The following is a 26,734-nucleotide window of genomic DNA, read 5'->3' on the forward strand; positions in this document are numbered from 1 at the left end:
CTCATGTGCTCTCTCTCTCCTCCCATCCTCTCTCTCAAATAAATAAAAAAATTTTTAAAAAAATCTTAAAAAAAAAGTCCGAATTTTTTGTTCATTAGATCTAAAAGCAAATTAGTACAATTTTTCCCAGCATTTTTCCAACAAATGTGTTGAAATACAGGGGGATACAGGACAAAAAAAAGCCAGCTTGGGATCACCATGACCAACCTCTTCCTTATAAAAAGAGACACGGAGGCTTCCAAGTGAAGAGCAGAGCCAAAAACGTGCATCCAGGCAATCAGGCCTCCTGCTCTCAGCTGAGGCCTGTTTCCCTGTTACTACGCTCCTTGGTTAAAATACTTTCTCATGTTTTAAGTCTTCCCTCCAAAGAGAGGAAGGAAGAGGAAGGGAGAAAGGAAAGGATGAAGGAAGGGAGGAAGGAAGGGTGGGGTGAGATGGGGAAGGTTTAGATCCACTCCATTAAAGCTCGAGCACAATTTCAAATGACTAGTAAATGGAGATTTGAGGGAGAATGAAGAGACAACTAAAAATGCCTGTCATTGTCAGCCTGACAAGAGGACAAATGTCACCTACCTTTGGTCTTGATGGCCGTTTCAATATTCAGAGCATCACGCTCAGCATCAAAATTGGTGTATGCTTTGACCGACCCGTATGCACTTGGGGGCGTGGAGTGCTGAGGTTAAAAGACAAACATACTTAAATCATACACATTTAAAATCTTCCCCTGAAATATCCCTGAAATAGATTTTTTTCTATTGTTTCTTTAAACAATTCAAATCATTCACAGACTAGGTAACTAGGTAAGTATTAATGTGCCATCACACAGAGAATAAGAAACTTCACTGTTTCTAATGAGAATTTATTTTCAAAAGCTCAGCTAGTATAGAAAATGCTGTTTGTATTTTCACTTATCCTACCTCTAGTGCAAGCTCAAAAGCAGACAACCCAAAGCCGGGCACTGGAAACCATTTATCTGGGAAGGCTTTGAAAAGCATTAAACTGGGCCGGCAACAATTTGAAACAAGCTGAAAATGTGGAAATGCCTGAATGACAAGTGTGTTTAGCCAAGTTTTTGCTACAGGCATCTGAATTTCCACAGGGCCTGTATCACTGAGCTCATAATTCTTTAAAATGCAAATGTATAATGTTGGCCTGCTTGTTTCAGACTATCAGATAAGTGAGGGAAGCCCGGGCACCAAGGTGGTCAGGCCTCCTGGCCCACATCCTCTTTGTGTTCGCTAAGTTCCTGCTTCCCTGCTTCCCGCTCTCTCCTCTGTTGTCTGTAACACTAAGCTTTTAACCCTATGGCTACCACTCTTCCTATTTTTTTCTTTTTAAAAAAAATTTTTTTCTGGGGCGCCTCGGTGGCTTAGTCGTTGGGCATCTGCCTTCGGCTCGGGTCATGATCCCAGGGTCCTGAGATTGAGCCCTGCTTCGGGCTCCCTGCTCCACGGGAAGTCTGCTTCTCCCTTTCCCACTCCCCCCTGCTTGTATTCCCTCTCTCGCTATCTCTCTCTCTGTGTCTCTGTCATATAAATAAAAAATCTTTAAAAAAAAATTTTTTTTTCTTATTGCCTTTTAAACCATACTCTCTTCCTTTTCCAATGCTTTCAAAACCCATTACCTTGCCTGATCTGATGGACCCATTTCCATCCCACCCCACTACCCCAGATTGAGGTAAGGACAGTAGTATGTGTCTACATCAGTTCTACTATCCGGAGTGTTAATTACTCTTCTTCCTTGAGAGCTCTTACAGCTTCCCTCCTCCCTGCTACCCGGTCCCAAAGCAAAGGGCAGGCAAAAGAAGATGGACAATGTGGTTTAGGTTGTCAGTGGAACCATCCACCTTCAACACCAAGATTCGTCTATCCACGACCTCCCCTGAGTACATAATGCCCATCATAATGTGATGACTTTGCCTTAGCTCAGTTTCTGGGAAGAGTCAGAGTCTGAGGTGCCCTGACTTACCTCTCCACCCACAGGCAACACATTATGAGACATCCCAGCACCCATTTCATTTGCTGTTATTAGGAGTGCGATTATACAAGGAAGTAACTAAGATGACATCCTCTCAAATGTTTCCCAGGGCAAACCAGAAATCTAAGTTCAGGACTAGACAGAGTATTTCACAATGCACTTGTGACCATCTTGGCCAAATAGTGAATCCAGTTAACATTTATAACTCTGAAGCACAGTGGATTATTAAAGTATTTTCCATCTAATTTTACTGAACTTTCCAGTAAGATTAAACCAGTGGAAATGGAACATACATTTAGGCAAAGGTAAGGACAAAGGGTTACTCTGAAATACTATATTTGTTATGGTGGCTACAAAGTGTGGATGGAAATCTAAGAAAAACACTTCCCTATTTATTAACAATGCCATCAATTATTTACAAAGGCAGGCAGTCTGGTCACTGAGCCATTATCACATACGGCTTCATTTCCTAGACGCTATGTCGTCTTATTCCAAAAACAACAGTGAGTAGGGAAAGTTTTGCATACCTTTTATAAAACTTCTAGAAACAAAACTAAATGGATAATTGAACCTATTATCTATAGAATCCACCTGTCTGAAAATCAAATTATTGCGGAAAAGTGTTTTTTTCTTCCTCCAAAATATGGGGGAAAGTATGACATTTTCTATTGCAGTCCCATCTCTCCACACAGAGAGATGCATTATACTAAAGTAACTTCAAAGGCTACACGAAAAGCCCTTTTCTGAAATCTGATACTAAAAACAATCTGATGATCAGATCCATTAAGAAAAAAAATTATTGGGGCGCCTGGGTGGCTCAGTCGTTAAGCGGCTGCCTTTGGCTCAGGTCATGATCCCAGGGTCCTGGGATCGAGCTCCGTGTGGGGCTCCCTCCTCCGTGGGAAGCCTGCTTCTCCCTCTCCCACTCCCCCTGCTTGTGTTACCTCTCTCACTGTCTTTCTCTGTCTTATAAATGAATGGATAAAATCTTAAAAAAAAAAAAAGAAAAGAAAAAATTATTTAGCTCTTGGACTTGTCTGGACCTCAACCTGCAGCTCCTAAGTGTTGCCAACAACAGTGTGCACAAGTTCCATGAGGAAAGATTAAAAATATACAGGCTCTATAGTCCATACAACCTGTGTTTGCATATATGCTACCTATCTGAACATTTGATGGCAAGCACCAGAGATAATAGAGGGTTCCGTACCACCTAATCCAAACTGCTGTCAAGTGACTTTTGAGTGCTTCTATGTATTTCAGTTTCAGTAAGAGCATATTTTGAAGTATCTGCAAGATATGCCTACAAACCAGTGTTACTGCTGAATTTTTGTAAAAGCCATTTCTGCCAAGATGACCTGAAAGATGTATGGTATTATTAGATATTTTTACATATTCATAATTTATATTCTACTTGATTTTAAAAGTATTTGCAATGACTTATAATTTCACATACAGTTTAAAAAATTTTTAACTGTAAAACAAAGCAGATGCATCAGAATTTCCAGGTTCACGTATTTCCTGTGAAAGACAGATATAATTCTGAGCTCCCTGATAGCTAAAGCAAAAAAAGGAAACATGATGAATTAGAATACTTTCTTATTTAGCTAAAAAAAACAAAACAAAACAAAAACACACAACACACACACACACAAATATTCTAGTTCTTCTGGAGAAAAGAATTCCCAGATGTCAAATTAAAACAACAACAACAACAACAAACATATAAGTCCTTGTCTAGAATAACTTCATGGACACTGTAAGAAATCCAAAACGCAAGGATCATTTTTGATATGGCTGTAGCTTATGCCAATCATTAATAAAATGCCAGGGTATGACATTAAAACTCAAGTATCATCATGACAATTACTACCACTGACACACTAAGTATGTAACAGAATAAAACTCCAGCCACTCCAGTGTCACTAATGCCTGTCCAATTTTAATGTGATGCTAAAGAACTTTCTAGTGCCGTAACATTTCTGTCAAATTGAACTACTGGGAACAGTAAAAGTAATGGGGAAGAAAAGTGGAACAAAGAGTGGGGAATGATTGTCTAAATTTGTCCTTGTCCTTAGATGTACAAGGAAGGAGAGTAGCACAGTTATCCAAAGATGTCTAATTTGCAAAAATTACACAAAGTGAAAATGATATACTTACATCACCCTCCAAGCTGAGCTTGCAGAGAATTTCGTGAACAGTAGACATTTTGAAGGAAGCTGGGGGGAAAAAGTACAACAAAAAGTATTTATGAAGACGCTTTCCTTTCTCCTGAAGTGCAGTGATTCATTATACTAATCTCTATTTCTTGGACCATTTCATCTGAGGATATTAGAGTAATTTTTGCAAATAGATGCAATTCCTATCTTATGACTGAGCAAATTAAAGCTGGGAGATGGTTTTTAGGTTTCAGATGGACTATAGAAATAGCCAGTCAGGGCACCTGGGTGACTCAGTAAGTTAAGCGTCTGCCTTCGGCTCAGGTCATGATCCCGGGGTCCTGGGATCAAGTCCTGCACTGAGCTCCCTGCTCAGCAGGGAGTCTGCTCCTGCCTCTCCCTCTGCCTGACCCCTCATGCTCTCTCTCTTTCTCAAATAAATAAAATCTTAAAAAAAAAAAAAAAAAAGACAAAGAAGTAGCTAGTCTTTCTCATGCTCTGTGTAAAGAGAACGCTGGGAGACTCATTTGTGAATACAAAAACAAAATGCTCCCCAAGGCTCATGCAACTTGTCTGAACAGGATAAGACTGAATCTTCCATTTCTCATGAAAAGTGATAAGCTTGTCCAACCAGCCACTGCTTCTGTGTTTCTCACCAGTAATTTACCCTATTGAAAAGGACCTGAAATCAATAGCATTTGCACGCTGGTCCATTCCTAAATAGAACCTTTATTACTATCCATGATTTTCTTAGCTCACCAATGCTTACAAGATATGCAACTGTTTATGAAAAAGACCACAGACAGATTTTCTGACATTAACTCATTCCAGAAAAGACTGATCCCTTGTATTTAAGATTCAAAAGGGATGAGATGAAGTCATCTTCCAGTTAATACACTTAATCGGGCAGTGACACTAGGCTGATGAATTGGCTTTCCAGCTTTGCAATCACACAGTTCTCGGAATTGATACACCAACTTCGGCCAATGAAGAGTGCCCAAGTAGTAGGAAATTTATCTCAACTGAGACAAGATGGGTCATTCAGCATCATCATCCCCAAAAGACGGAAAATAGAGCAGAGCTATAACCTGAAACAGTGGGATCGACATCTGAATTGAAGTAACTCCTGCTTTGGTCTCTTTGCTTAATATTCTTTAATCAAAGAAATTATGCCCATGCAAATCCAGCTTTCCATTTTCCCAACAGTTTGCATGGTTTTCTAAATATTTTCATAAAACTGGCTTGGAGGGAGTATTTGACACAGACATTTGCTAACTTATCGGAACACTGTGGACTAAGCAGATTCCAGGCTCTGTGTTGGGTGGAGGTGGGGTAATCTAAGAAGATATGCCTTTGTGTTTATGGAGATATTTCTGCAAGATTTTCATGCTGAGCTCTCTCCTAGACCACCCCTCTCTCTTCTTAATGATTGCAATATAGTTTTAAGCATGGGAAAAAGAAAATCAAAGCTATTCCAATTACCCCTGCTCCCACAGCTCTCAGACACCCCCACCCCCAAATATGTCCCGTGGCTGGGATGTAATCCTGACTTTAAAAGGTCTTGCTCTATAAATACACTGTGCTACATCCAGACAATGGAATATTATTCAGAACTGAAAAGAAATGAGCTATCAAGCCATGAACGGACATGGAGGAATCTTAAATGCATCATATTACTAAGTGAAAGAAGCCAGTCTGAAGGCTACATACTACATACATAGTATGATTCCAACTATCTGACATTCTGGGTCAGGCAAGACCATGGAGACAGGAGAAGGATCAGTGGTTGCCAGGAATTAGAGGGAACGGAGGAAGGGATGAAGAGGTGGAGCACAGAGGATTTTTAGGGCTGTGAAACCACTCTGCATGATACTATAATGGTGGATACATGCCATTATACATTGGCCAAAACCCATAGAATGTACAGCACTAAGAGTGAACCCTAATGTGAACTATGGGCGCTGAATGATAGTGATGTGTCAATACAGGTTCATCGGTTGTAGCAAATATACCACTCTGGTGTGGGAGGCCATGCATCTCTGTAACTGGACTACCCAATACAGCAGCTACCAGCCACACGTGGCTATCAAGCATTTGGAAAGTGTCTTGTCCAAACCGAGATGTGCTGTAAGTATAAACTACACACTGGATTCTGAAGACTTAGCATGAGAAAAAGAATATAAAATTTCTCCGTTTTTTATACTGATTATATATTGTATTTACGATACGTTGGGTTAAACAAATTATTTAGATTTAATTTCACCTGTTTCTTTTCCCTTTTTTAATGTGGCTACTAGAAAATTTACAATTGCATATGCAGCTCACATTCTATTTCTGTTGGGCAGTGCTGGTCTAGAGGATCCCAGGGTGCCATGGTCCAATCCTAGTCCAAAAACGTTTGCAGTAGCCAGGTCATGTGAAAATTTAGTTTGAGATTTCTTGTCAGGACAGACAAGTTTGAGTCTGCCTTGACAGAGCAAGAAATATCCTCCTTCTACTTGGGCCAAGAAATATTCCAGAGGGTCTCGTCAGTATCCATCAGCCTGAGAATCACCAAAGCGGAGATGAATTCCATAGGACACTAACCACCCAATCCTGACCTTGACCATCACCCCTGAGCCTCCTCAGAACTGCAGTAGGTCTGCAGTGAGGGGTAAACTGTTGTCATCTGCCTTACAGAATTCTAGTCCCCACTGTAAATGGCTAAGAAATAAAAATGCCAAAACAAAAGCAAAACCCCAAAGAGAGGATCAGTAAGTCAGACTTGCAAACAGAATTGTTTCTGCTCACAAAGAAATGTGGATTAAAAGTCCACTTCATTCTTAAATCAGGTGCCTCAATGCAGGTTCTGCTGTTTAGGGAATCTCGACCACAGAGGAACAGTAAGTTTTTATTGTACGGTTCTTTCAAGCTGCCTTTCCAGCCCTGAGCACTGGCTTTGTAGACAGCTGCCGAAGCTTGTCTCATATGGGACCCTCGTTACTGTACAAGCCAAAGACAATCTGATATACACTCTCCATTCCTGTTAATTCTTCTCCCACAGCTGCAACACACTGAGGAGAGACAGAAAATAGGGGTTTTTTAAAGGCCCCACAAATCTTTCTTTCCGTTTTATTGTCCACAGTTGTGCTGTTCTTTCATCACATCAATCCCACATGCTACTATCAACTAAATTCCTACATATCATCTCGTCGAAATAGTTCAAAACCCACATCCTTCAACAGCCTTCTCTTATTCCAGCTAAGGCCAGCCCTCAAAGATTGGCACAGAACCCAGCCTGAGCGCCTTCTATCTACTCCCCCAGCAGAAGTGGACTTGAGCCTAATAGTTACTTGCTTCTCCCCAAACGCTGTACTCCTTTCATCCACAGCCCCTGACCCCTGCTTCCTCCCCCATCCCCTTACCTTCACCTCTCCTTTTACTTATGGAGGCCCTGCCCATTCCTGAAATCACCACTACTCTGGCCTCTGCTCATGGGCTGGCTGTAGCTGCCATCCCATATGCTCTCTCCCACCTTCCAATGCCAAAAGCACTTTCTGATGGCAGCAGACTTCTTTGCTGAGCACACTGTACTGAGTTCCTGCCTGTACCCAGTATTCAAACGGCAAATGCCTAAGTACAATTCAAAGCAGCAGGGGGTATATTTTACCTCATCTCCCTCACAGCGTCCTGGTCCCCCACAAATTTAAGAGGGCCTTTGCACACTCCAGGGGCTAAGTAAACTTTCAGAATCAAGTTGGTATTTGGCATAATTAACATTTACACTTGTATTATTTATAACCATTCTGCAGAAAAAGCTAAAATGTCACAATAACCACAAAAGAATCTCCATGAAGCCTGCTGTAACTCTGTGCAAGTTGTTTTGTATCCAATAAATATTTCCTATTTCATGCAAGCTTAATGGCAAACAACTTTCACCTTACAAATAAAATTTGGCCCTTGTGTCTTCACGACATCCGACCCCCTGGCAATGCAGTCATTTTGTGGAGGACTGATTAGTCTCTAGAACAAACAGTCAGCTTTGCCACTCATAACGTTTGTTAAAACATCAGCTTAACATAGTATGTTTGATTAATGAGAACACGTCAGTGCAGTGCTACCCTTGAAAGCAGGAAAAGAAAGTCTCGGTAGGGCTACTGTAGGTTACAAACACTGGTAGCCTTCAAATAATCAACAAACCCCTGACAAGCACACACTCTTGGCTTGCAGACACACCCTCCCCCAGGGCTCTCCAGCTCTCTCCTCAGTCTTGCCCCAGTGAGACACTTGAGGCAATAGCCCAGATTACGCAGCTAATGAGAATCCAGGCAGGCCCAGAATCTGGGTCATCTCGACTCTTGGGTCTTCAGCCTGGCGGCTTTCCCAATGGTTCTCCAGTCCAAAAGATGAAGACTCAGAGAGAAAGGTAAAAGTAATATAGTGAGATCAGCTAAGAGATTAACGGTTAGGTACCGACAGGTTTGAGAAGGGCAATTACCCTGGAAGGTTCCAGCCAGACCAACATGGGGGAAAGCCTGGGGAGAAAGAATGGAGGAGAATGTCCGTCCCTGGGTGGTGGGAGAACCAAGAGGACAAGTTTAAAACAAGCCGTGTCTACTGTAGTGCCCTGTGGGGGGCCCAAAATACTGGTTTCTGAATGGTGCAAATTTAAGCATGGCTGTGGAAATATAGGAGAGCCTGAAAGTCAAAGTGATTTGTTCCCCAATACTCATCTAATCTGTTCACCACATTTGCTCTGGAGGCTGAATTTTCTTACTGAAAGCAGGAGCTCTGCCTTAATTTACCTAGTGCTTTGAGAATAAAATGAGGTCTATGAGCCATGTGACAATTCCATTCCCACTGACGCCTCATCCCAGTGTAAAATTCTTAAGTGTGTTAAAAGCAGAACAACCACTCCTTTCCTGGCAGACTTCTTACAGAACACAAAAATGGCAGTCTGCATCACTCCTTCCAGCACTTCGACCTCACCCAGATCTCCAACTGGTTTCAACTTGTAAAAAAGAAGGGGAAAAAGTCAGCAAATTCAATCTGTTGATGAGTAGTATCTGCACACAGTCCATTTTGTGTTCCATTCCCAGGGAAGGGCTGGCTGACGAGACAAGATCATTAAAACGGCCCTTTATTGGGTAGGTTTTTTTTCCTTTACGAAAATAACTAGAGGGGCACCTGGGTGCCTCAGTCGGTTAACGTCTGCCTTCCGCTCAGGTCATGATCTCAGGGTCTTGGGATCAAGCCCCGCATCTGGCTCCCAGCTCAGTGGGGAGATTCCTTCCCCTCTCTCGCTCTCAAAAAATAAATAAATCTTAAAAAGAGAGACTTAGTGAAAGAGCCATACCCACTTCAAACTGGTTTGAGATAACTCACCACTGGGGTGAGAACGGACTCACTCATTCCTTGAGGCCAACCCCCCACCCCCCCACCCCACCCCCCGCCGCCGCCATGAAGGGAACAGTTTTCTCCTCTGGCCTTGAAAATATTAATGAATGAAGACTGTTAGCCACCTGACTGGAAAAGCCCTTGGAGTACAAAGCTAGACATTAATGAAATCTGTGCAGCTGTTGAAAAACATTTACATTTAACATAGGACTGTCTTAAAGATACTTAAAGGTTTGTCTGTTTTTTAAACTCTACCTATTTTTTTTTTTGTCTTTTATTGTTTCACTTCAAACACGCGGTAATAAAAACAGTACAAGTGAAACAGATTTAACTTCTCCCCGAAAAAGTAAAACAAAATTTGCTAAAAAGAGTTGAGACAAAGCGTAAACCCAAAAGTCAACACTTTGCAAACAGCAAAAACAAGTTCTACTGAAATGAATTAAGAACCAGCTCCAGAGAACCCAAATACTAATTCGTACAAACAAACAAACAAACACATGTTGAGACACGGCTGGTCTGCACAGCCAGATCTGAAATCTGAGCACAATCCAGCAGTTTCGTGGACACACCCACTTTACAGTTTAAACGTGGTGTTGATGTGTTACCACAAAACACAGCCCTAGCAACCAGGCTGAATCAATCAGGAACCGGATGATACAAACAAGGATTTTTAAAGTGAAAATGTGTGGGGGTGGCAGTGCGGCGGGTTGGGTTTCCCCACCAAAACCTTCCCTGTGCAGAGTTCCTGGTCCATAGGACCAGTCTGGAATTTTAAACCAAAAGGGGCGGGGGGGAATTGCATGAGTCGGGTTGGTAGTGGAATTTATATTGTGCTCCATCTACTCCTTACCCCCTGAAGCATTTTTTATTCAGTAGAACTTTCCTGAAAACACATCCTTTTCTCCTTGGTTTTATGGTCTTGATCAATGCCTGAGTCACAAGGCCAAGTCATCCTGCAGAAAGCCTGGAATTCTGCCCAGTGGCCTTGATCAAACTGAACAGAACTGACACAACAGCACTTGCCCTGGCTTATACCTTTTGCTACCTGATCTGAATCAATATGTATTTGTTTGCTACCTACAGACTTATATGGCAGCCTCTTGTTCTCTCTCAGAGTTTCTCCGTCAGTCCCTGGTCATGGGTTTGGAGTGGGTGGAAAGAGACTGGCGGGAAGAATGAAGTCAGTTGGCATGGGACACTTTTAGGGTTGGGAAATCAAGGTCTTTTACAGCTACAGCGTAATGTCAATGTTTTATGGCCCGCTTACTGTGTTTCTAATGGAGACCTGGTGCCTACAGAAAAAGCCTGAACGGGGAGCCTGGATGGCTCAGTCAGTTAAGCCTCTGCCTTGGGCTCAGGTCATGATCTTGGGGTCCTCGCATCGAGCCCCGCATCGGACTCCCTGCTCAGCGGGGAGCCTGCTTCTCCCTCTCCTTCCATCCCTCCCGCTGCTCATGCTCTCTCTGGCTATCTCTCTCTCTCAAATAAACAAAAAATCTTAAAAAAAAAAAAAAAAAAAGAATTGGGGCACCTGGGTGGCTCAGTCGGTTTAGCGTCTGCCTTCGGCTCAGGTCATGGTCCCAGGGTCCTGGGATCGAGCCCCATGTCAGGCTCCCTGCTTGGCTGGGAGCCTGCTTCTCCCTCTTTCTCTGCCTGCCACTCCCCATGCTTGTGCTCTATCAAATAAATAAAATCTTAAAAAAAAAAGAAGAAAAGAAAAAGCCTAAACTTAGCCTTCAAGATCTCCCACACTTTGGACATTACCTACCTTTCCATAAATATCTCCTACACAGCCCCCAAAACGAGTGCGCATGCGCGCACGCGCACACGGCAGTGACACTGGGCGGTCATTCCTCTCTAAACACACTCAGCACAGTTCTACCGCCTCTAGGCCCAGGTTCCCTGGGAACACGCAATCTTGATCAGCTGACCTCCCTCATGAGACTTCAGGATACAAAGTACTGTACTTTTTCTCCCACACCTCTCCCTACTCTGTGCTCCTGTCCCGGTGTGTCTGAAATAGCAAAAATGAGTATATAAAGGTGGTCTTCCATTTTTATCTGCCCATAGGGTTTCTGTCACATTCACTTCTGTTTCCTTATAGGTCTGAGTGCAGTGCCTACCAAACAGTAGGCGCTCAATCACATATATGGACGGTTTACACACACAGGGTCTTTCAATATCATTATGGCTTCTTTTTCAATGTGCTCTTGCTCCATTTTCTTTCTCTCCCCCAGACTTAACATCCTAAATGCAGTTCCAGTTCCATACAATCTGGGCTGGATGCTTAAGCTGCCAGCTTCCTTGCAAATCTTCACAAAGCCTGGCAGGTCACTTCACGGGCAGCCTCTTCCTCATCGTGATAGACAGCCCAGTCCCACCCCAGCACCCCACCTCTGTACTGCCATGGCTGCCCGGGTCCTAGCTCTGTCCCCTGGACAACATGCAAATGTAACCTACATCTCCTAGGGCACTTGGAATGCAAGGAAGGAGCAGAAAGGAGGAAGAACTTGCAAGTGACCTTGGGACTCCGATTTCCTCTGAGCTATGAGTGTGTACACTGGGTGTGGCAGGAAGACAAAGAGCAAGGACCCGGTCACAGCCACTCCCCTGATTCAGAACGTTCCACACTGAACCTGGGATTAGAACTCAGACTACTTGGATGTACTGACTTCTTTCTGACAAGACTTGAGTGCAGATGTCTTCAAGCTTCTGGGTGTACACTAGAAGGGAGACTCAGAAGTACTCTCAGTTTGGATCCACCCAAAACAAGCCTGGGCATCTCCTGACCCCTACTGCTGACCTGCTTCCCAACAAAGTAGACGGAGACTGCCTCTGGCAACAGAAGGAAAAGCATACCAGTGAAGGGGAGGAAAGAATTTTTTAAAAGAACTGGAATTTCCTGATGTAGCCTCTGACTAGAACAGGGTGTGGCACCAGGGAAAATGAGGGAAGTGGATTCCCATGGGCAAAAAAAAGAAGCATTCCATTTCTATTTAATTCTCACAATAAAATCCGGAAGGCAGGTTAAGTCACCATAACTTTAAAAAACACTACCACAAGGCAAGCTAAATACGACATTCAGATTTGTGGAACAGCTAGGTTAAAGGGGAAATGAGCCCCTGCCAAGTCTGGAAACTAAAATATTAATATGGGAAAATGTAAGGTTCAAAATCCAATTACTGTCTATACAATTCACTTATTTGGTCTAATTTTTTCTCTCCGCACCAGACTTAAGTCTAAAGAGCAGGTTTTTGGTTTTGTTTTTTTTCAGTCTGTTTTGTTCACTCTTGCATACCCAGTACCTCTATCTTCGAGTAGAACATGATAGATGCTTAATAAATATTGTGGAATGAATAGATGTTCAAAGCAGCCCAGTAGAGACTGGGACTCCTCCTTGAGACAGGGCCACTCTCCATTAACAAAAAATGCCTCAGCAGGCCCACAGTCCTGCACGAGGCTCATGAGTGTGTCAGTGCAAGATCCTAGGCCCAATGGTGCAGGATGAGCCTACAGCCCCCAAAATCAATAGCAATTATAGAAGGATACCTACCTTGCCAGGAAAACTACTTAAATCAGAAATTAGTCAGGACACTAATGGCCGTGACAGCCAGCCTAATGTCAATCAATACAGTACTTTAATAGCTCAAAGACACAATATGTTAAATACTGAGACGCAATCCAAGAACAAGCACCTAATCAAAGCCAGTGAGTAAGCAGGATTTCCTGGGCATTTGCCATAGGCAGTGCATTTGGCACTGCAGGAAATTAAAAAATCCAGGTCTCCAAATCATCAACTCTTAACTAAAGAAATGCACATTGATGGTCACACCCTTGCACTACAGATGTGATAGATACTTTTGGAGAAACCCCTGAAGTTTTTAGATAATCGATGGACTTGGAAGAAGGGAGGGAAGTGCTAAGCAGGAATGTCTTAACACCACTGGCCAGTGGACTCCTCCCAGGAGTTTGCCTCTCTGAACCTGGCCTCATCCAAGATCCTCCTTCACAATGCCTGAATGTTATAATTATGTGGCTCCTTAATTCCATGGGCTCTCATTTCATAAAGCACAGACCTGTTTAGGTTAACAAGGTTTTCTTGGTTTTTAAATAATACAACTCTTTTGTGTTGCTGAGGATTTCAGGACCACCAATTATTCCTAACTTAATGAATACTGATTTGATTTGCTAGTCTCTAGCTGGGTGTAAGTACACTGAAACAGGAAGGAGGGACAGCAGCAGAAATAGATAAACCTAATGGCTTTTATAATATGTCAGAGAAGAGGGATGCTAAGGACACAGGAGGAAGGTAGAAAAAACAAAGTGGGGGGGAGGGGCAAAGATACAATTTTCCAATTAAAATAATCAGGGCCATTCTTAAAACCAAGGTAAGTTCCAGAATAATATTTCAATGATTTATTCTTCCTACCCACATATCCTCATCCTTTATCCTCCCACCTTTCCTCCTCACTTTTACCCACCTCCCACCACCAAATTAAGCATGTACTATCAATATAGTACTTAGATACAGTGCACGTTAAGTAGGGGTTTCTGGGCTAACCTGGGAATCTAAACACCTTTATAACATTGTTTCAGTGAGAAAGTACATTCTGCATTCCAAACCACCAAGCTCCAGACCAGCACAGTAGCACATATTTCTGGACAGAATCCATCAGTAGAGTCAGTCTGAGCTCAGGGTACAGGCTCCTGGACTCTAGGATCTTAAGGCTCTAGGTAAAGACCCAGTGTGCACCCATGAGGCCACTGCTCTTTTACAGATTCAGAACACCCACAGCTTAAAAAGGGCAAATCTTAACATAAAAGTGACCATCTACACTGGTACGGCACCTGGTGTTTTCAGTGTGCTTTATATATTTATTTTCGAATGAACATGTTTTTTGAAGTCTTCCATAATAACTGTGTAGGTGGAGGTAAGAATTGGCATCCTTAAGCTACTTTCGCAGGTAAGGAAATTGATTTTCTCCTCCTACCTTCTCAACAGCCAGCTGATGGAATCCAGCCCTCCACGCCAGGGGCTGAGACCCGCCACAAAGCTCTAGGAGCAGCCTCGCGGGAGGGGGAGGAGGGAGAGGGGGAGGGGGAGGGGGAGGGGGGGGGGAGGGGGGGGAGGGGGAGGGGGAAGGAGGGAGGGGGAGGAGGAGGGAGGGGAGGGAGGGGGGCCGACCTTTTCTGTACCCTCGTCCCTGACTCACTGCTGCATCACCGGGAGTAACAGTCAATGACAACCCTCTTCCTCCCCTCCCCCCCAAACTTGGGGGACACTTCCTTCCTGACGCAAAAATGGTCAACCAAGTGGGAAACTCCCCAGATAACCTGAAATCAGAGGTTGTTCTCCTAGAAGATAATCTAGACAAAGGATAATGAGCTGAGGTTTTTTTCCCCCTTTTTTGTTTTATTGGGGAGAGAGGTTGCTACTACAAACTCCCACCTCTCATCCTCCCCCCACTGCTTCCTTCCAGATGGTCGGTACAAGTTCCACAAATGTTTTTTGTGTTTGTTTTTTTTTCAAATAAAGTAATTTAAAACTGAGGGAGGTTACTTTCTAGATGGCCGTTAAGCTTTTGTTAAACGTGGAGGGAAATGCCCCCAAGACTGCTCCGCCCGGGACCCAAGGTTACCCGAGCAACCACACCCTGCCCACCGCGGCGCCCGACACGTCTGGAATGTGGGGCCTCCCTCCGTCCCCCCCGCCCCCGCGCCCGTCTCCGAGCTTCCTGGAAGCGCTTCGGGGGGATGCCCGACGCCCTCCCTCTGCCTTGCAACCCCAACGCCGGGACGCAACCAGTCCCCTCACTCCTACCTAGACCACCCTGCTACTACGCTGCTCTCCGCAGAACCCCTTGTGCAGACCGTCCCTCCAGCCCCCTTCCCTGGACGGCTTCCCGGGTTCCTGTGGCCTAAGGCTCTTCGCAAGGCCGTCTTCCTCTTTTCCCCGCTGCTCCCCGCTCCGCTAGCGCGGCGGCCCCGGGGCCATAGCGGGAGGGCGGGGCGCACCCCGCTTACCTGGGCCCGGTGCCGAAAGCGGCGAGCGTCCCCAGTTGTAGAGCAGAGCTGGCTGCCCTGGGTGGGGCTTTTATAGCCGCGACATCCTCAGTGCAAGGGAGGCCCGCCCCGCCCCGCCTCCCCCTGCCCGCTCCCACCCCAAGTCAGGGTGACTCACCCTCCCCGGCCGCCGCCTACTGGGGCGGCCTCGCCCTGGAACGTTCCCGAGCCGCGCCATGCAGGAGCGGCCCCCGCGCCCACTGCCCTGCCCTCCATTAAAGCTTTGCCGAGGCTTCCTTGAGGCTCATCGGCGGCCTCGTTTCTTCCGCCCTTCCTCTTTACTTTTTTAGCGCCATGTCAAGTTCTCATTCCTGACTTAGGTTAATAAATTAGCAAGACTTTAATAGACGCGGAGCTTGGTTAAGTCACATTTTTTTTAGGGGTCACTGAAATGGAAGAACTAATTGTTCCAAAAACATAAATCGAGATTCCCCTGAGCAGGGGCCGTTGGCATCCAGCTCCAGCTCCCAGTTACCGTCTGCAAACATATTAGCTTAACCTCTGACCAACAGTTCCTGGGAGGAGAGTGGGGCGGGCGATCCGCCTGGTCCTGTCCTGCAAAGACTGGCTCACGTGGGCCTCGCAGCACGCAGCCAGGCCCGGAGCCAGGGTTGGGACGAGAGGAACGGGTGGGAGGCCAAAGCCAGGCTCCAAGATCCCACACCCCCCTCCCGCCTCGGGAGGAGCCCGTTTTTCCGGAGCGCGGTCCTCTCAGCTTCTCTCCACACCTCCCACAACCGGGCTCAGCACCCTGCGCGCATGGCAGCGCTGCGCGTCCTCGTGGCAGGCCATCCGGGCTGGGTGGGGCCGGTGGCTTTGAGTCTCAGTTCCAACAAAGAAGTTACCTCCCTTCCTTCTTTCTTAACTGCCGATCTTTTGCTGCCTCTTTGCTGGCTTCCTCCGCTAGGTTTTGCTTAATTTCTCGCTTTTCTCCCCTTCTCTATTTCTACGGACCACAGTGGCAACATGTAAGCAAACATGTTTTTGTGTAGATTGCTCAAATACTGTACTCACACTTCAAACTAGCAGGAATGTGTGGCTAAGAATCCTGATGACCTCTCCCTGCACCTTTGAATTCTTTCCTTTCACACATTTCACAGAGCTCTTCTCCTACTCCTGATGCTTATGTGTTTTAATCTTCCACCTATCTTGAGGTCTATTTTTACTTTCTAGTTGATCATCATTTCACTCCAGGGAACCATAAAATTAAAGGAAAGCCAAAAGACGTTGGTAGCCATGCTCATGGTCACCTAGCCAGCTAGCCACAAAGGGGGCGTCTCTGGACACTCAGCCCTGAGCTCATGGTTATCCAGTTCATTCACTTGTAATGATACATAATAGGCCCTATCAGAAGGACACATAGAAAATAAATCAACAGTTTCTGATTTTAAAAAGATTTTTTAAAAAGATTTTAAGTAATGTCTACACCCAACATGGGTTCGAACTCACAACCCTGAGATCAAGGGTTGCTGGCTCCACCGACTGAGCCAGCCAGGAGCCCCCTGGTTTACATTTATAGCTCAATTTAGGCTGAAAGTCTTACAGGCAGAAATCGTGTTTATCTGCCTACTCCTCTGAACATTTTGGAACAGAAGGGAACACAGGCTGACTATTAATGGTGGACAGGCTTCTGCCTCCCTTCTATTCCTTTCAGGGCAGGGTACACAGCCCCTTACTCCTACTTGTGTGTGGTGGGACCTCTACAGAAGATAAGATTTAATTCAAATCATATGGAATGCATAAAAGCCACCAAGTCTTCAAAAGAATGTTTTTTGTTTATCTTGGGACTCTAGCAAATTCAGACATACAGATCTGTGCAACAGCCTGTTTGCTTCAAGCTCCAGAACTTTACACTGATGTTATAAAAATGAAGCTATTAGAAGTCATGGTTTGCTATCCAAGGAATGTGGGGCCAATTCTGCCAGTATAAAAGAACTTCTTAATCTCTTTGTGCAAAGATTCTCTTTTTCCTTTCTTTTTCCCCCATAGCTGGGGAGAATGTTTACTACAATGGATCTCAGATTATATCTACTATTGTGCATACTGTCCTCTAAAGCCTCTATTTTATTCACACTTTGTCTGCCATATCTGAACACTGCTAATAGTAACTAGCTAGCAATGATAGGCACTCACAAAAATTAAAGAATAATAGAATCATTTGCAGAGTAATAGAATGTTAGAGCACACTGAGGTTTTCAGACTAACTTGTCTAATCCTTAATTTTTATAGATGAAGCTGGAACCCAAATAAATTCTTCTGCCCAGTCCAGAGATTAAATAATGCACTGTTACTTGTTGCAGTGTAACAAGTTACTACCAATACTTAGTGGTTAAAACATACATAACCGTTTATTTGCTCATGATTTTGCAATCTGGACAGGATTAAGTGGGGACAGCCTGACAGTTCCACATGATGTTGGGTGGGGCAGCTCAAATGGGGTTGGAGGATCAAAAGTGGTTTAATGCATTTGTGTAGTGCCTCAGCTGGGCTGCTAGAATGTCTGAGGGCAGACTAGGTCTCTCTGTCCCTTGGTCTCTCATCCTCAAGCTCTTCATCTCTATACCAGGATAGTAATGGTGTGGCTTTTCAAGAAGAAAAGTGAAGCTACCAGGACTCTTAGCTTGTAGATTATACAAAAACAGTGACAGGCTGTATTGGCATTATGGGTCATAGTTTGCTGATCCTTGCTTCAGGTCTGATCAGTTTTGGGCTTTGCATACTGACCTCTTCACTACACTGAAATATCTCCTTTTCCTTAAGAATAGCCCAAATTTGTAGCTGATTAGCTCTCTCAGTCTGCTTCATGCCAACAGAAACCCAAAGGTCCAGAAACTTCTCATTATGTCCTGTTTCTGTGTCTAAAAAAGCTGGCAATTCTTTCATTAACACAATTATTTTTTTAAAAAAATACAATTATCTTTAAAATATGTAGATTTTCTATAAATCTTATTGAGGTTCATTCTATGCTCCAAAAATTTATAACCAATACCATTTTCTCAAAAACATTATGGGTTTTCTGTAAATCTTAATGAGGTTTAACTCCATGCTCCAAAATTCACATGTATTATTCTTTCTAAAAATAGACCTCTCTACTTTGTGCTTGTCAGATTAGAACAATGCACTTAAGATTCCTAGAAGACCTGAGATGGTCTTCAAAGTACCATGTTAGGGGCGCCTGGGTGGCTCAGTCGCTAAGCATCTGCCGTCGGCTCAGGTCATAATCCCAGGGTCCTGGGATCGAGCCCCGCATTGGGCTCCCTGCTCTGCGGGAAGCCTGCTTCTCCCTCTGCCACTCCCCCTGCTTGTGTTTCCTCTCTGTGTCTCTCTCTGTCAAATTAAAAAAAAAAAAAATCTTCAAAGTACCATATTAAATCTCCCTGGAATCTTTTTTTTTTTTTTTTAAGATTTATTTATTGATTTCATGGAGAGAGAGAGAGAGAGCTCACAAGTGGGGGGGGAGGGGCAGAGGGAAAGGGAAAGAGAGAATCTCTAGCAGACTCCCCACTGAGTGTGGAGACCAACAACACTGGGCCTGGACCTCACGACCCCATAAGATCACTACCCCAACCGAAATCAAGAGTCCGACTCTTATCCGACTGAGCCACGTTGGCGCCCCTCTGTGGAATCTTAAAAATAAAAAAAGGTTTTGTAGCCCCACACAATTTGATCTTTATCCTGAGGCCATTTCTCACATCTTTTACTGGCTAGCAATTCTGCTTGAAAACCAAACATCTTTCTTTAGTGCATTTTTCTCCTATTATACTTTATCATAAGCAGCTAAAAGACCATTGGCATTTTCAGGATTCTGCCTAGCAATCTCCGTGGCTAGATTCAGAGTTCACTGGGCATATTTTCTATCATCTATCATTCATGTGACCACAGGCAATGGTAATGTTAAACATTCTCGCAATACATAACCTAGGCTGCCACTTCAACCTCCTACTGCAATTTCCTCACCACCCTTTCAACCTCCACCAACCATCTACTTTTTGGTTACTGCCTGGCAGTGAGGGTCAATGTCACATATTTTAGGTTTTTGTTATAGCAATACTCCACATCAGGGTACTAATTTGTTTCACTTACTATTATTAGGAAATAAACTACCTCCACATCTTAGAAGCATAAAACAACCACCACCATTTGTTCATGATTCTGCAAAGGGCAGAGTTCACTGGGTCAGCTCATCTCTGGTTTTATTTAGCATTGGCTAGGGAGACCCAAATAGAGTCTGGAAGATCCAAAAGGTCCTCTCCGCAGCAAGGTGGTTGATAGTGTTCAGGAATAAAAGTGGAAGCTGCCAGGCCCAGAACGCTTCCTCTGTATTGCACTGGTCAAAGCCAGTCATTTAACCCAGATTCAAGAGAAGGGGAAAAAGATTCCACCTCTTCATAAAGGAAGTGACATGTGTTGACATGGAAGGAATGGTTGGCAACCACTTGTGCAGACAATCTACCATAACCCTTAGACCAGCAAGTGGCAGACCTGAGGCTAGAATATATTTTTTTCTGCCTTTCAAATCACTGCTTTTTCCATCATGCCATATTTTTCATATACTACCATTGTTTGGTGAGACACGGGCTGTCTCAAGTCCTCTACATTACATGGTTTAGACTCTCTCTAGCCATATAGCTGTTATATCTTTGAGCCTTGTTATATACAATCAGTATATAATAATGTCTTGTATTTGAAGACTTGGCCAGAAAAGGAAAAAGAACTATTTGTAAAATCCAACATCCAAATAACAGGAGTTCTAGAAAGAAACAATAGGCAAAACTAAGGGAAGAAAATCATCAAGAAATAACTGGAGACAATTTTCTAGAACTGATGGCCATGAGTTTTTATACTGAAAAGCCATAATAGGGGCGCCTGGGTGGCTCAGATGGTTAAGTGTCTGCCTTCGGCTCAGGTCATGATCCCAGGGTCCTGGGATCGAGCCCCACATCGGGCTCCTGGCTCAGCGGGGAGCCTGCTTCTCCCTCTGTCTCTGCCTCTTCCTCTGCTCATGCTCTATCTCTGTGTCTCAAATGAATAAATAAAATCTTTAAAAAAAAAAAAAAGAAAAGCCATAATAAATAGAACCAACCAACCAAACAAACAAACCCGAGGCACGTCACCATGAAATTTCAGAACACTGGATGCAAACAGGGAGAAATTCCTAAAAGATTCCAGAGATTTTAAAAGGTCATACATGAAGGATAAGAAATAAGAATGGCATTATACTCAACACTCAGATCTTAGTTTCTAAATACCATTCTCCAATAAATGAAAGAGCTTGCCTAGGAGAAAGGGTTGGTTCCAGAAATGGGGCAGAGAAAATACATGGTGAGCTTTGTGCTACACAACTTATTAAAAAGACACAAAGCCAATTAGAAGGAGCCTCTCCTGGTTAAAATTGGGGTAATCTGAGCATCACACTGAATGAGAGGAATTGATTACATTACATTGAATTGTCTAAACTGGTAGTTTGAAAAAGTACACAAAAGATGGGATAAGGGGACGCCTGGGTGGCTCAGTCAGTTAAACATCTGTCTTTGGCTCAGTCATGATCTCAGGGTCCTGGGATCAAGTCCCGCATGGGGCTCCTTGCTCAGCGGGGAGTCTGCTTCTCCCTCAGCCTGCCGCTCTCCCTGCTTGTGCATGCGCACTCTATGACCAAAAAAAAAAAAAAAAAAAAAGGTGGGATAAGGAAAGCTCTTATTTACAGAGGAATGCCAACTTATAAATGTATCAGGAAAGAAATATAAAGTCACTATTTTGCTACTAGAATTCCATACCCATCACTACACTGAAATATCAAGGATATTATAAATTATAAATCAAGGATAAATACATAATAAACATTTTTCCAAAATGCTGTTTATGTTCACGTACCCTGTGTTGATTTGCTAAGGCTGCCATAACAAATTACCACAATCCTCATGATTTAAAACAACAGAAATGTATTCTCTTACAATTCTAGAGGCCAGAAGTATGAAATCAACGTATCAGCAAGGCTGTACTCCCTCTGGAAGCTCTAAGAAAAAAACCCTTCCTTGTCCCTTCCAGCTTCTGGTGGCTGTCAACGTTCCTTGTGGCTGCATCACTCCGATCTTTCCCCATCTTCACGTGGCCTTCTTCTCTGTTTCTGTGCCTTCTCCTCTTCTAAGAACACTTGTCATTGACCTCGGCCATACCAACTTCTTATTAGACATGTCACTGGAGGCAAGGGAAACAAAAGCAAAAATGAACTACTGAGACTTCATCAAGATAAAAAGCTTATGCAGAGCAAAGGAAACCGTCAACAAAACTAAAAGGCAATGTATGGAATGGGAGAAGATATTTGCAAATGACATATCTGATAAAGGATTAGTATCCAAAATCTATAAAGAACTTACCAAACTCAACACCCAAAAAACAAATAATCCAATTATGAAATGGGCGGAAGACATGAATAGACACTTTTCCAAAGAAGACATCCAGATGGCTAACAGACACATGAAAAGATGTTCAACATCAGTCATCATCAGGGAAATACAAATCAAAACCACAGTGAGATATCATCTCACACCTGTCAGAATGGTTATAATTAACAACACAAGAAACAACAGGTGTTGGCGAGGATGCGGAGAAAGGGGAACCCTCTTACACTGTTGGTGGGAATGCAAACTGTGCAGCTGCTCTGGAAAACAGTATGAAGATTCCTCAAAAAGTTAAAAATAGAACTACCCTATGATCCAGCAATTGCAGTACTAGGTATTTACCCAAAGGATACAAAAATACAGATTTGAAGGGTTACATGCACCCCAATGTTTATAGCAGCAATGTCCACAATAGCCAGAACTATGGAGAGAGCCCAAATGTCCATTGACTGATGCATGGATAAAGAAGATGTGGTTTGTGTGTGTGTATATATATATACACACACACACACACAATGGAATACACACACACACAGGAATATTATTTAGTCATCAAAAAGAATGAAATCGTGCCATTTGCAACATCATGGATGGAGCTAGAGTGTATTACACTAAGTGAAATAAGTCAGTCAGAGAAAGACAAATACCATATGATCTTACTCATATGTGGATTTAAGAGAGAAAACATATGAATATATGGGAAGGGGGAAAAGAAAAAAAGGAGAGAGGAGAAACAAGACATAAGGGACTCTTAATAACAGAGAACAAACTCAGGGTTGATGGAAGGTGGTAGGTGGGGGAGAGGCTAGATGGGTGATGGGGATTAAAGTGGACACTTCTTGAGATGAGCATTGGGTGGTGTCTGTAAGTGATGGATCACTGAATTCTATTCCAGGAACCAATAATGCACTGTATGTTAACTAACAAAATTTAAATAAAAAAAATAAAGTAAATGAATCTGTGTAGAATATTTTCAAAATAAAAATTACAGGAAAACTGTTGAATATTTCTAATGCTGCAGAGGAATTTATATTTCTAATACTGGGAACCTGTGATATACTCAGGTAACTAGATAAGGGGATCTACACTGGGGACACATGTATGCAGATGCTGTCACTACTGAGAGGGTACAATATTCCTCCCCACTCTGTAAGAGGACATTAGCAAAGAGCAAGTAGTATGGAGCCAGTTTTGTAACCCAAGAGACCAGCGGTGCGTAAGGATGTATGGGAGGACTGCCCAATGACAGTGATACCTGAGGGTCAGGCTTGCTTGATATGAAAAGCAGCCACCGATGGTAAATCATTTGTGCCATTTCTTCAAACAACAACAAAAAAGAGCAGGAGGAGGAGAGGAAGATGAGAGAGAAGAGCACTACAAGGGAGGACACTGGGCAATTGTGACACAGAGAGAAACGGATCGAGAGGCCTATCCTCCTGACCCCGGCATATCTGTAATCTCTTACCATCTCCATCCTAGTTTCTGCATCGGGAAACTCCACATTTTAGCCCAGATCATCTGTAAGTTCTTTACTAGTTCTTACATTTGTAAGGTCTTGCTAAAACAGAGTTTCAAATTCTTTTTTTTTTTTTTTTAAAGATTTTATTTATTTATTTGACAGAGAGAGACACAGCGAGAGAGGGAACACAAGCAGGGGGAGTGGGAGAGGGAGAAGCAGCATTCCCATGGAGCAGGGAGCCCGATGCAGGGCTCGATCCCAGGACCCTGGGATCATGACCTGAGCTGAAGGCAGACGCCTAATGACTGAGTCACCCAGGCGCCCCAGAGTTTCAAATTCTTTAAGACTCTGCTAAAACAATCTTTGGAAGATTCATAATCCAACTTTATTACTCAGGCAGTACAATTCTAGTTCAACTCCTTAACACTTTGGCATCTGGTGCTCCTAGGGTCCTTGAGAAGAATTCCTGATTGGGTTCTAATAGGGTAGAGCTCAGGATGCTGTTAGAAGCAAAAGGTGAACAGATGGGTGAGCTGCTCTAAGCAGTGCTAGTTGCAGTTTTTTCTTTTCTCTTTTTAAATGAGAGGTTAGTCTTCCCCAAATCCCAAGGCTCCACTCCCTAATTTGGAGATGAACCAGATGATTTCACTGGTCTTTCCCTTCTCTGGTTTCTATGATTCATCAGCTATAGCAACCAGGGTGGGGTAAAGAAAACAATTCTAATATTCAGTTATGTTGTAGCTCAAAAGGAAGGAATCTAAGAAAAACTATTAAGATTGTAAGAGAATGAAAAAAATATAACCCCTAATACTCCTAACTCAGAAATTGTTCCCAGGAGGTGTCACTACATCCAGTGCCCTGATCTCGCCTCTTTAAATATCAATTACATGAACATTTTTGTTCATCAAATGCTCTACACATCTTTTTCTATGAAATTGGTAAAATGCTTAATGTAGTACAGATAAATGCCCAGTTGGTTTTGATCACCCATGTCTCTGAAAAAGCTGCCAGTATCTAACTATAAAAATCAAGGAACTCCCCAGACAAATGCACTCTATTTAACAAACACTGAGTATTCACCATATGCCAGGCACTAGGGCAGGACTGCACAGCAGATGCCTAATAGGCAAAAACATGGTAACTCTGACCTCAAGGTCTAGTAGAGGTAAATAAGTAATTCTTATTTGACAAATGTATCAGAAATGAAATCAAAGTGCAGGGGAACCCAATAAGAGAATGACTAATTCTGTCAAGGGCAGTTAACCAATAGAGAAAGGAAGTAAGACATTCTGTCTTGGCCAATGCATTTAGTTACTCATAGCTATTTGAAGTAATTGTGTAACCATAGGAGAGGAAATGTAACATACACCAATGTATTCTATATCCGTGGACAGTGTCAATGTAGAGGTGTGACTGTTTTTTTTTTTTTTTTAAACAAACCATTCTAGTATAAAAACAGGTAAAGAGGAATAGTCACTGGAGAAGATATATTATTTGGTTAATTCCACTCATGTGAAAACTTGAGAATATTTTTGTAACTCCTCTACTTAATTCCCTCAGAGCCTAAGGCAAATCTTAGTCAACTGAGAGGAGTTCTAAGCAATAGCTAAAGGTCATTCTGAGCCAAGGCTCATGACCAAGTGTGCAGAGGATAGTAGGAGTTTCAACTGGGGTTAAAAATACATGAAGCCATGAATAGGACCTCATTTGATTACATTGTTTGATGGAATCAATAGTATTGATTTTCTGGTTTTAAGGAAATTTGATCATTTTGATATGATGTCTGAAGTGGATATCAGTCCAATAAAGTTTTTGGAGTTCTTAAGATACTAAATATTCAAAATAATGTAATACAATCTAAAGGTACTTTTTTTTGGTGAAAATACCCAAAAATATAGTGGGCTGAAATGGAATCTTCAATAATGACATACCTATGGATGAGGTACTTATACATCAAAAAGAGTTTCAAAAACCAATTCTCCATGGCCAAGGAAATAGCCAACCAAGTTGATTACAGTTTCCTATGACTGACATTGGCATCATGTAGGTCTCTATCAAAATGGATTAACACCACCAGTCCCTTTTCAGAGCCAGTGGCATTGTTGAGTATTCTGGATAGCTAGAACAAACTCCAACATGACCCCACACAGCTGAAGAGAAAAGAAGAAAAAGCACAGAGTCAGTGGATGCAGAGTGTGTCTAGAGACCCTTGCCAACCACTCCTCACAAAGGCTGACCACTTTCCTGGAGTGGCAGTTACTCTTCCTTCATAAACAGAAATCCTTTCTCAGAGTCATTAACATTGCTTCTGTTAGTCTCTTAACAAATTAGTCTGTTAGTAAGTTGTGTACATTATAAAATTGCCTGCCCTGTATTGTGGAAAAAAAAATACATGAAGCCTTCATATCCTTTTCAGATATCAAACTGAAAAGGTATGAGGGGCAGAAGGCATGGCCTGAGACCCACCATGGGCTGGCAATGCTGGTCTACATATTTCGTTTTAACTGGGTAAGCCAATTTTCTCATTCAAAGCTGTAGTATTCATTTTAAACTTTTATTTTTTTTTAATTTTTTTTATTTTTTAAGATTTTATTTATTTGCGAGAGAGAGAATGAGAGACAGAGAGCGTGAGAGGGAGGAGGGTCAGAGGGAGAAGCAGACTCCCTGCTGAGCAGGGAGCCCGATGCGGGACTCGATCCCGGGACTCCAGGATCATGACCTGAGCCGAAGGCAGTCGCTTAACCAACTGAGCCACCCAGGCGCCCCCATTTTAAACTTTTAAACATTAACATAATTATCACACAAACATTAAAATATTCTGGGGAGGAGCTCATGCATGACTTACTCTGACCCTCAAGTTTCTGAAGGGAGGCAACTTAGGTTTCAGTTTGGGCTTCTGGGCTCAGCTACTTGGCTCATTTCATTTTTCCTTCTTATATCCCAGAGTCTAAGTTTTAAAAGGTTAGGAAAGAGTCCAACTAGGTAAAAGTGACATTTAAAGAGTTAACCATCCTTTTTAAAGTGACTTACTTGGGAGGATACCAACCTTTTTTCCAGATTTAGAGTGTACTTCCAAATGATACAGAGTTTAATTCCCCAAAGAATAATTTTTGCAAAGGAACCCTTACTCCACTTAACTCTGGGCTGTGGAGGGAGGAGAGGCACCTGACCCAGTTTGCATGAGGGTCTGCAGCACTTACCACTCCATTTCTGACTTGTCTAACTCCAACAGATTTAATATCAGCAACTTCTATCTCATGGGCTTGACCACATTCTCACAAATGTGGCAGGCATTATTTGGAATT

At 43.0% G+C, this 26,734-nt stretch overlaps 1 protein-coding gene across 1 annotated transcript in view; it reads right to left on the reverse strand.

The window, feature by feature from the left end:
- ANXA2 (annexin A2) overlaps positions 1-15,631 on the reverse strand; it is a 44,460-nt gene extending 28,829 nt beyond the window's left edge. The window contains exons 1-3 of the mRNA XM_034994356.1: positions 15,534-15,631; positions 4,135-4,193; positions 574-673 (exon numbers count right to left, since the gene is read on the reverse strand). Coding sequence (XP_034850247.1) covers positions 574-673; positions 4,135-4,182 — 148 coding nt within the window. The 5' untranslated portion in view covers positions 4,183-4,193; positions 15,534-15,631. The remainder of the gene's footprint in view (positions 1-573; positions 674-4,134; positions 4,194-15,533) is intronic.
- Positions 15,632-26,734: the final 11,103 nt, after the last annotated feature.

This window comes from Mirounga leonina, unplaced genomic scaffold (genome assembly GCF_011800145.1).
Source record: "Mirounga leonina isolate KUSES-001 unplaced genomic scaffold, KU_Mleo_1.0 Mir_91, whole genome shotgun sequence".
Lineage (NCBI taxonomy): Eukaryota > Metazoa > Chordata > Mammalia > Carnivora > Phocidae > Mirounga > Mirounga leonina.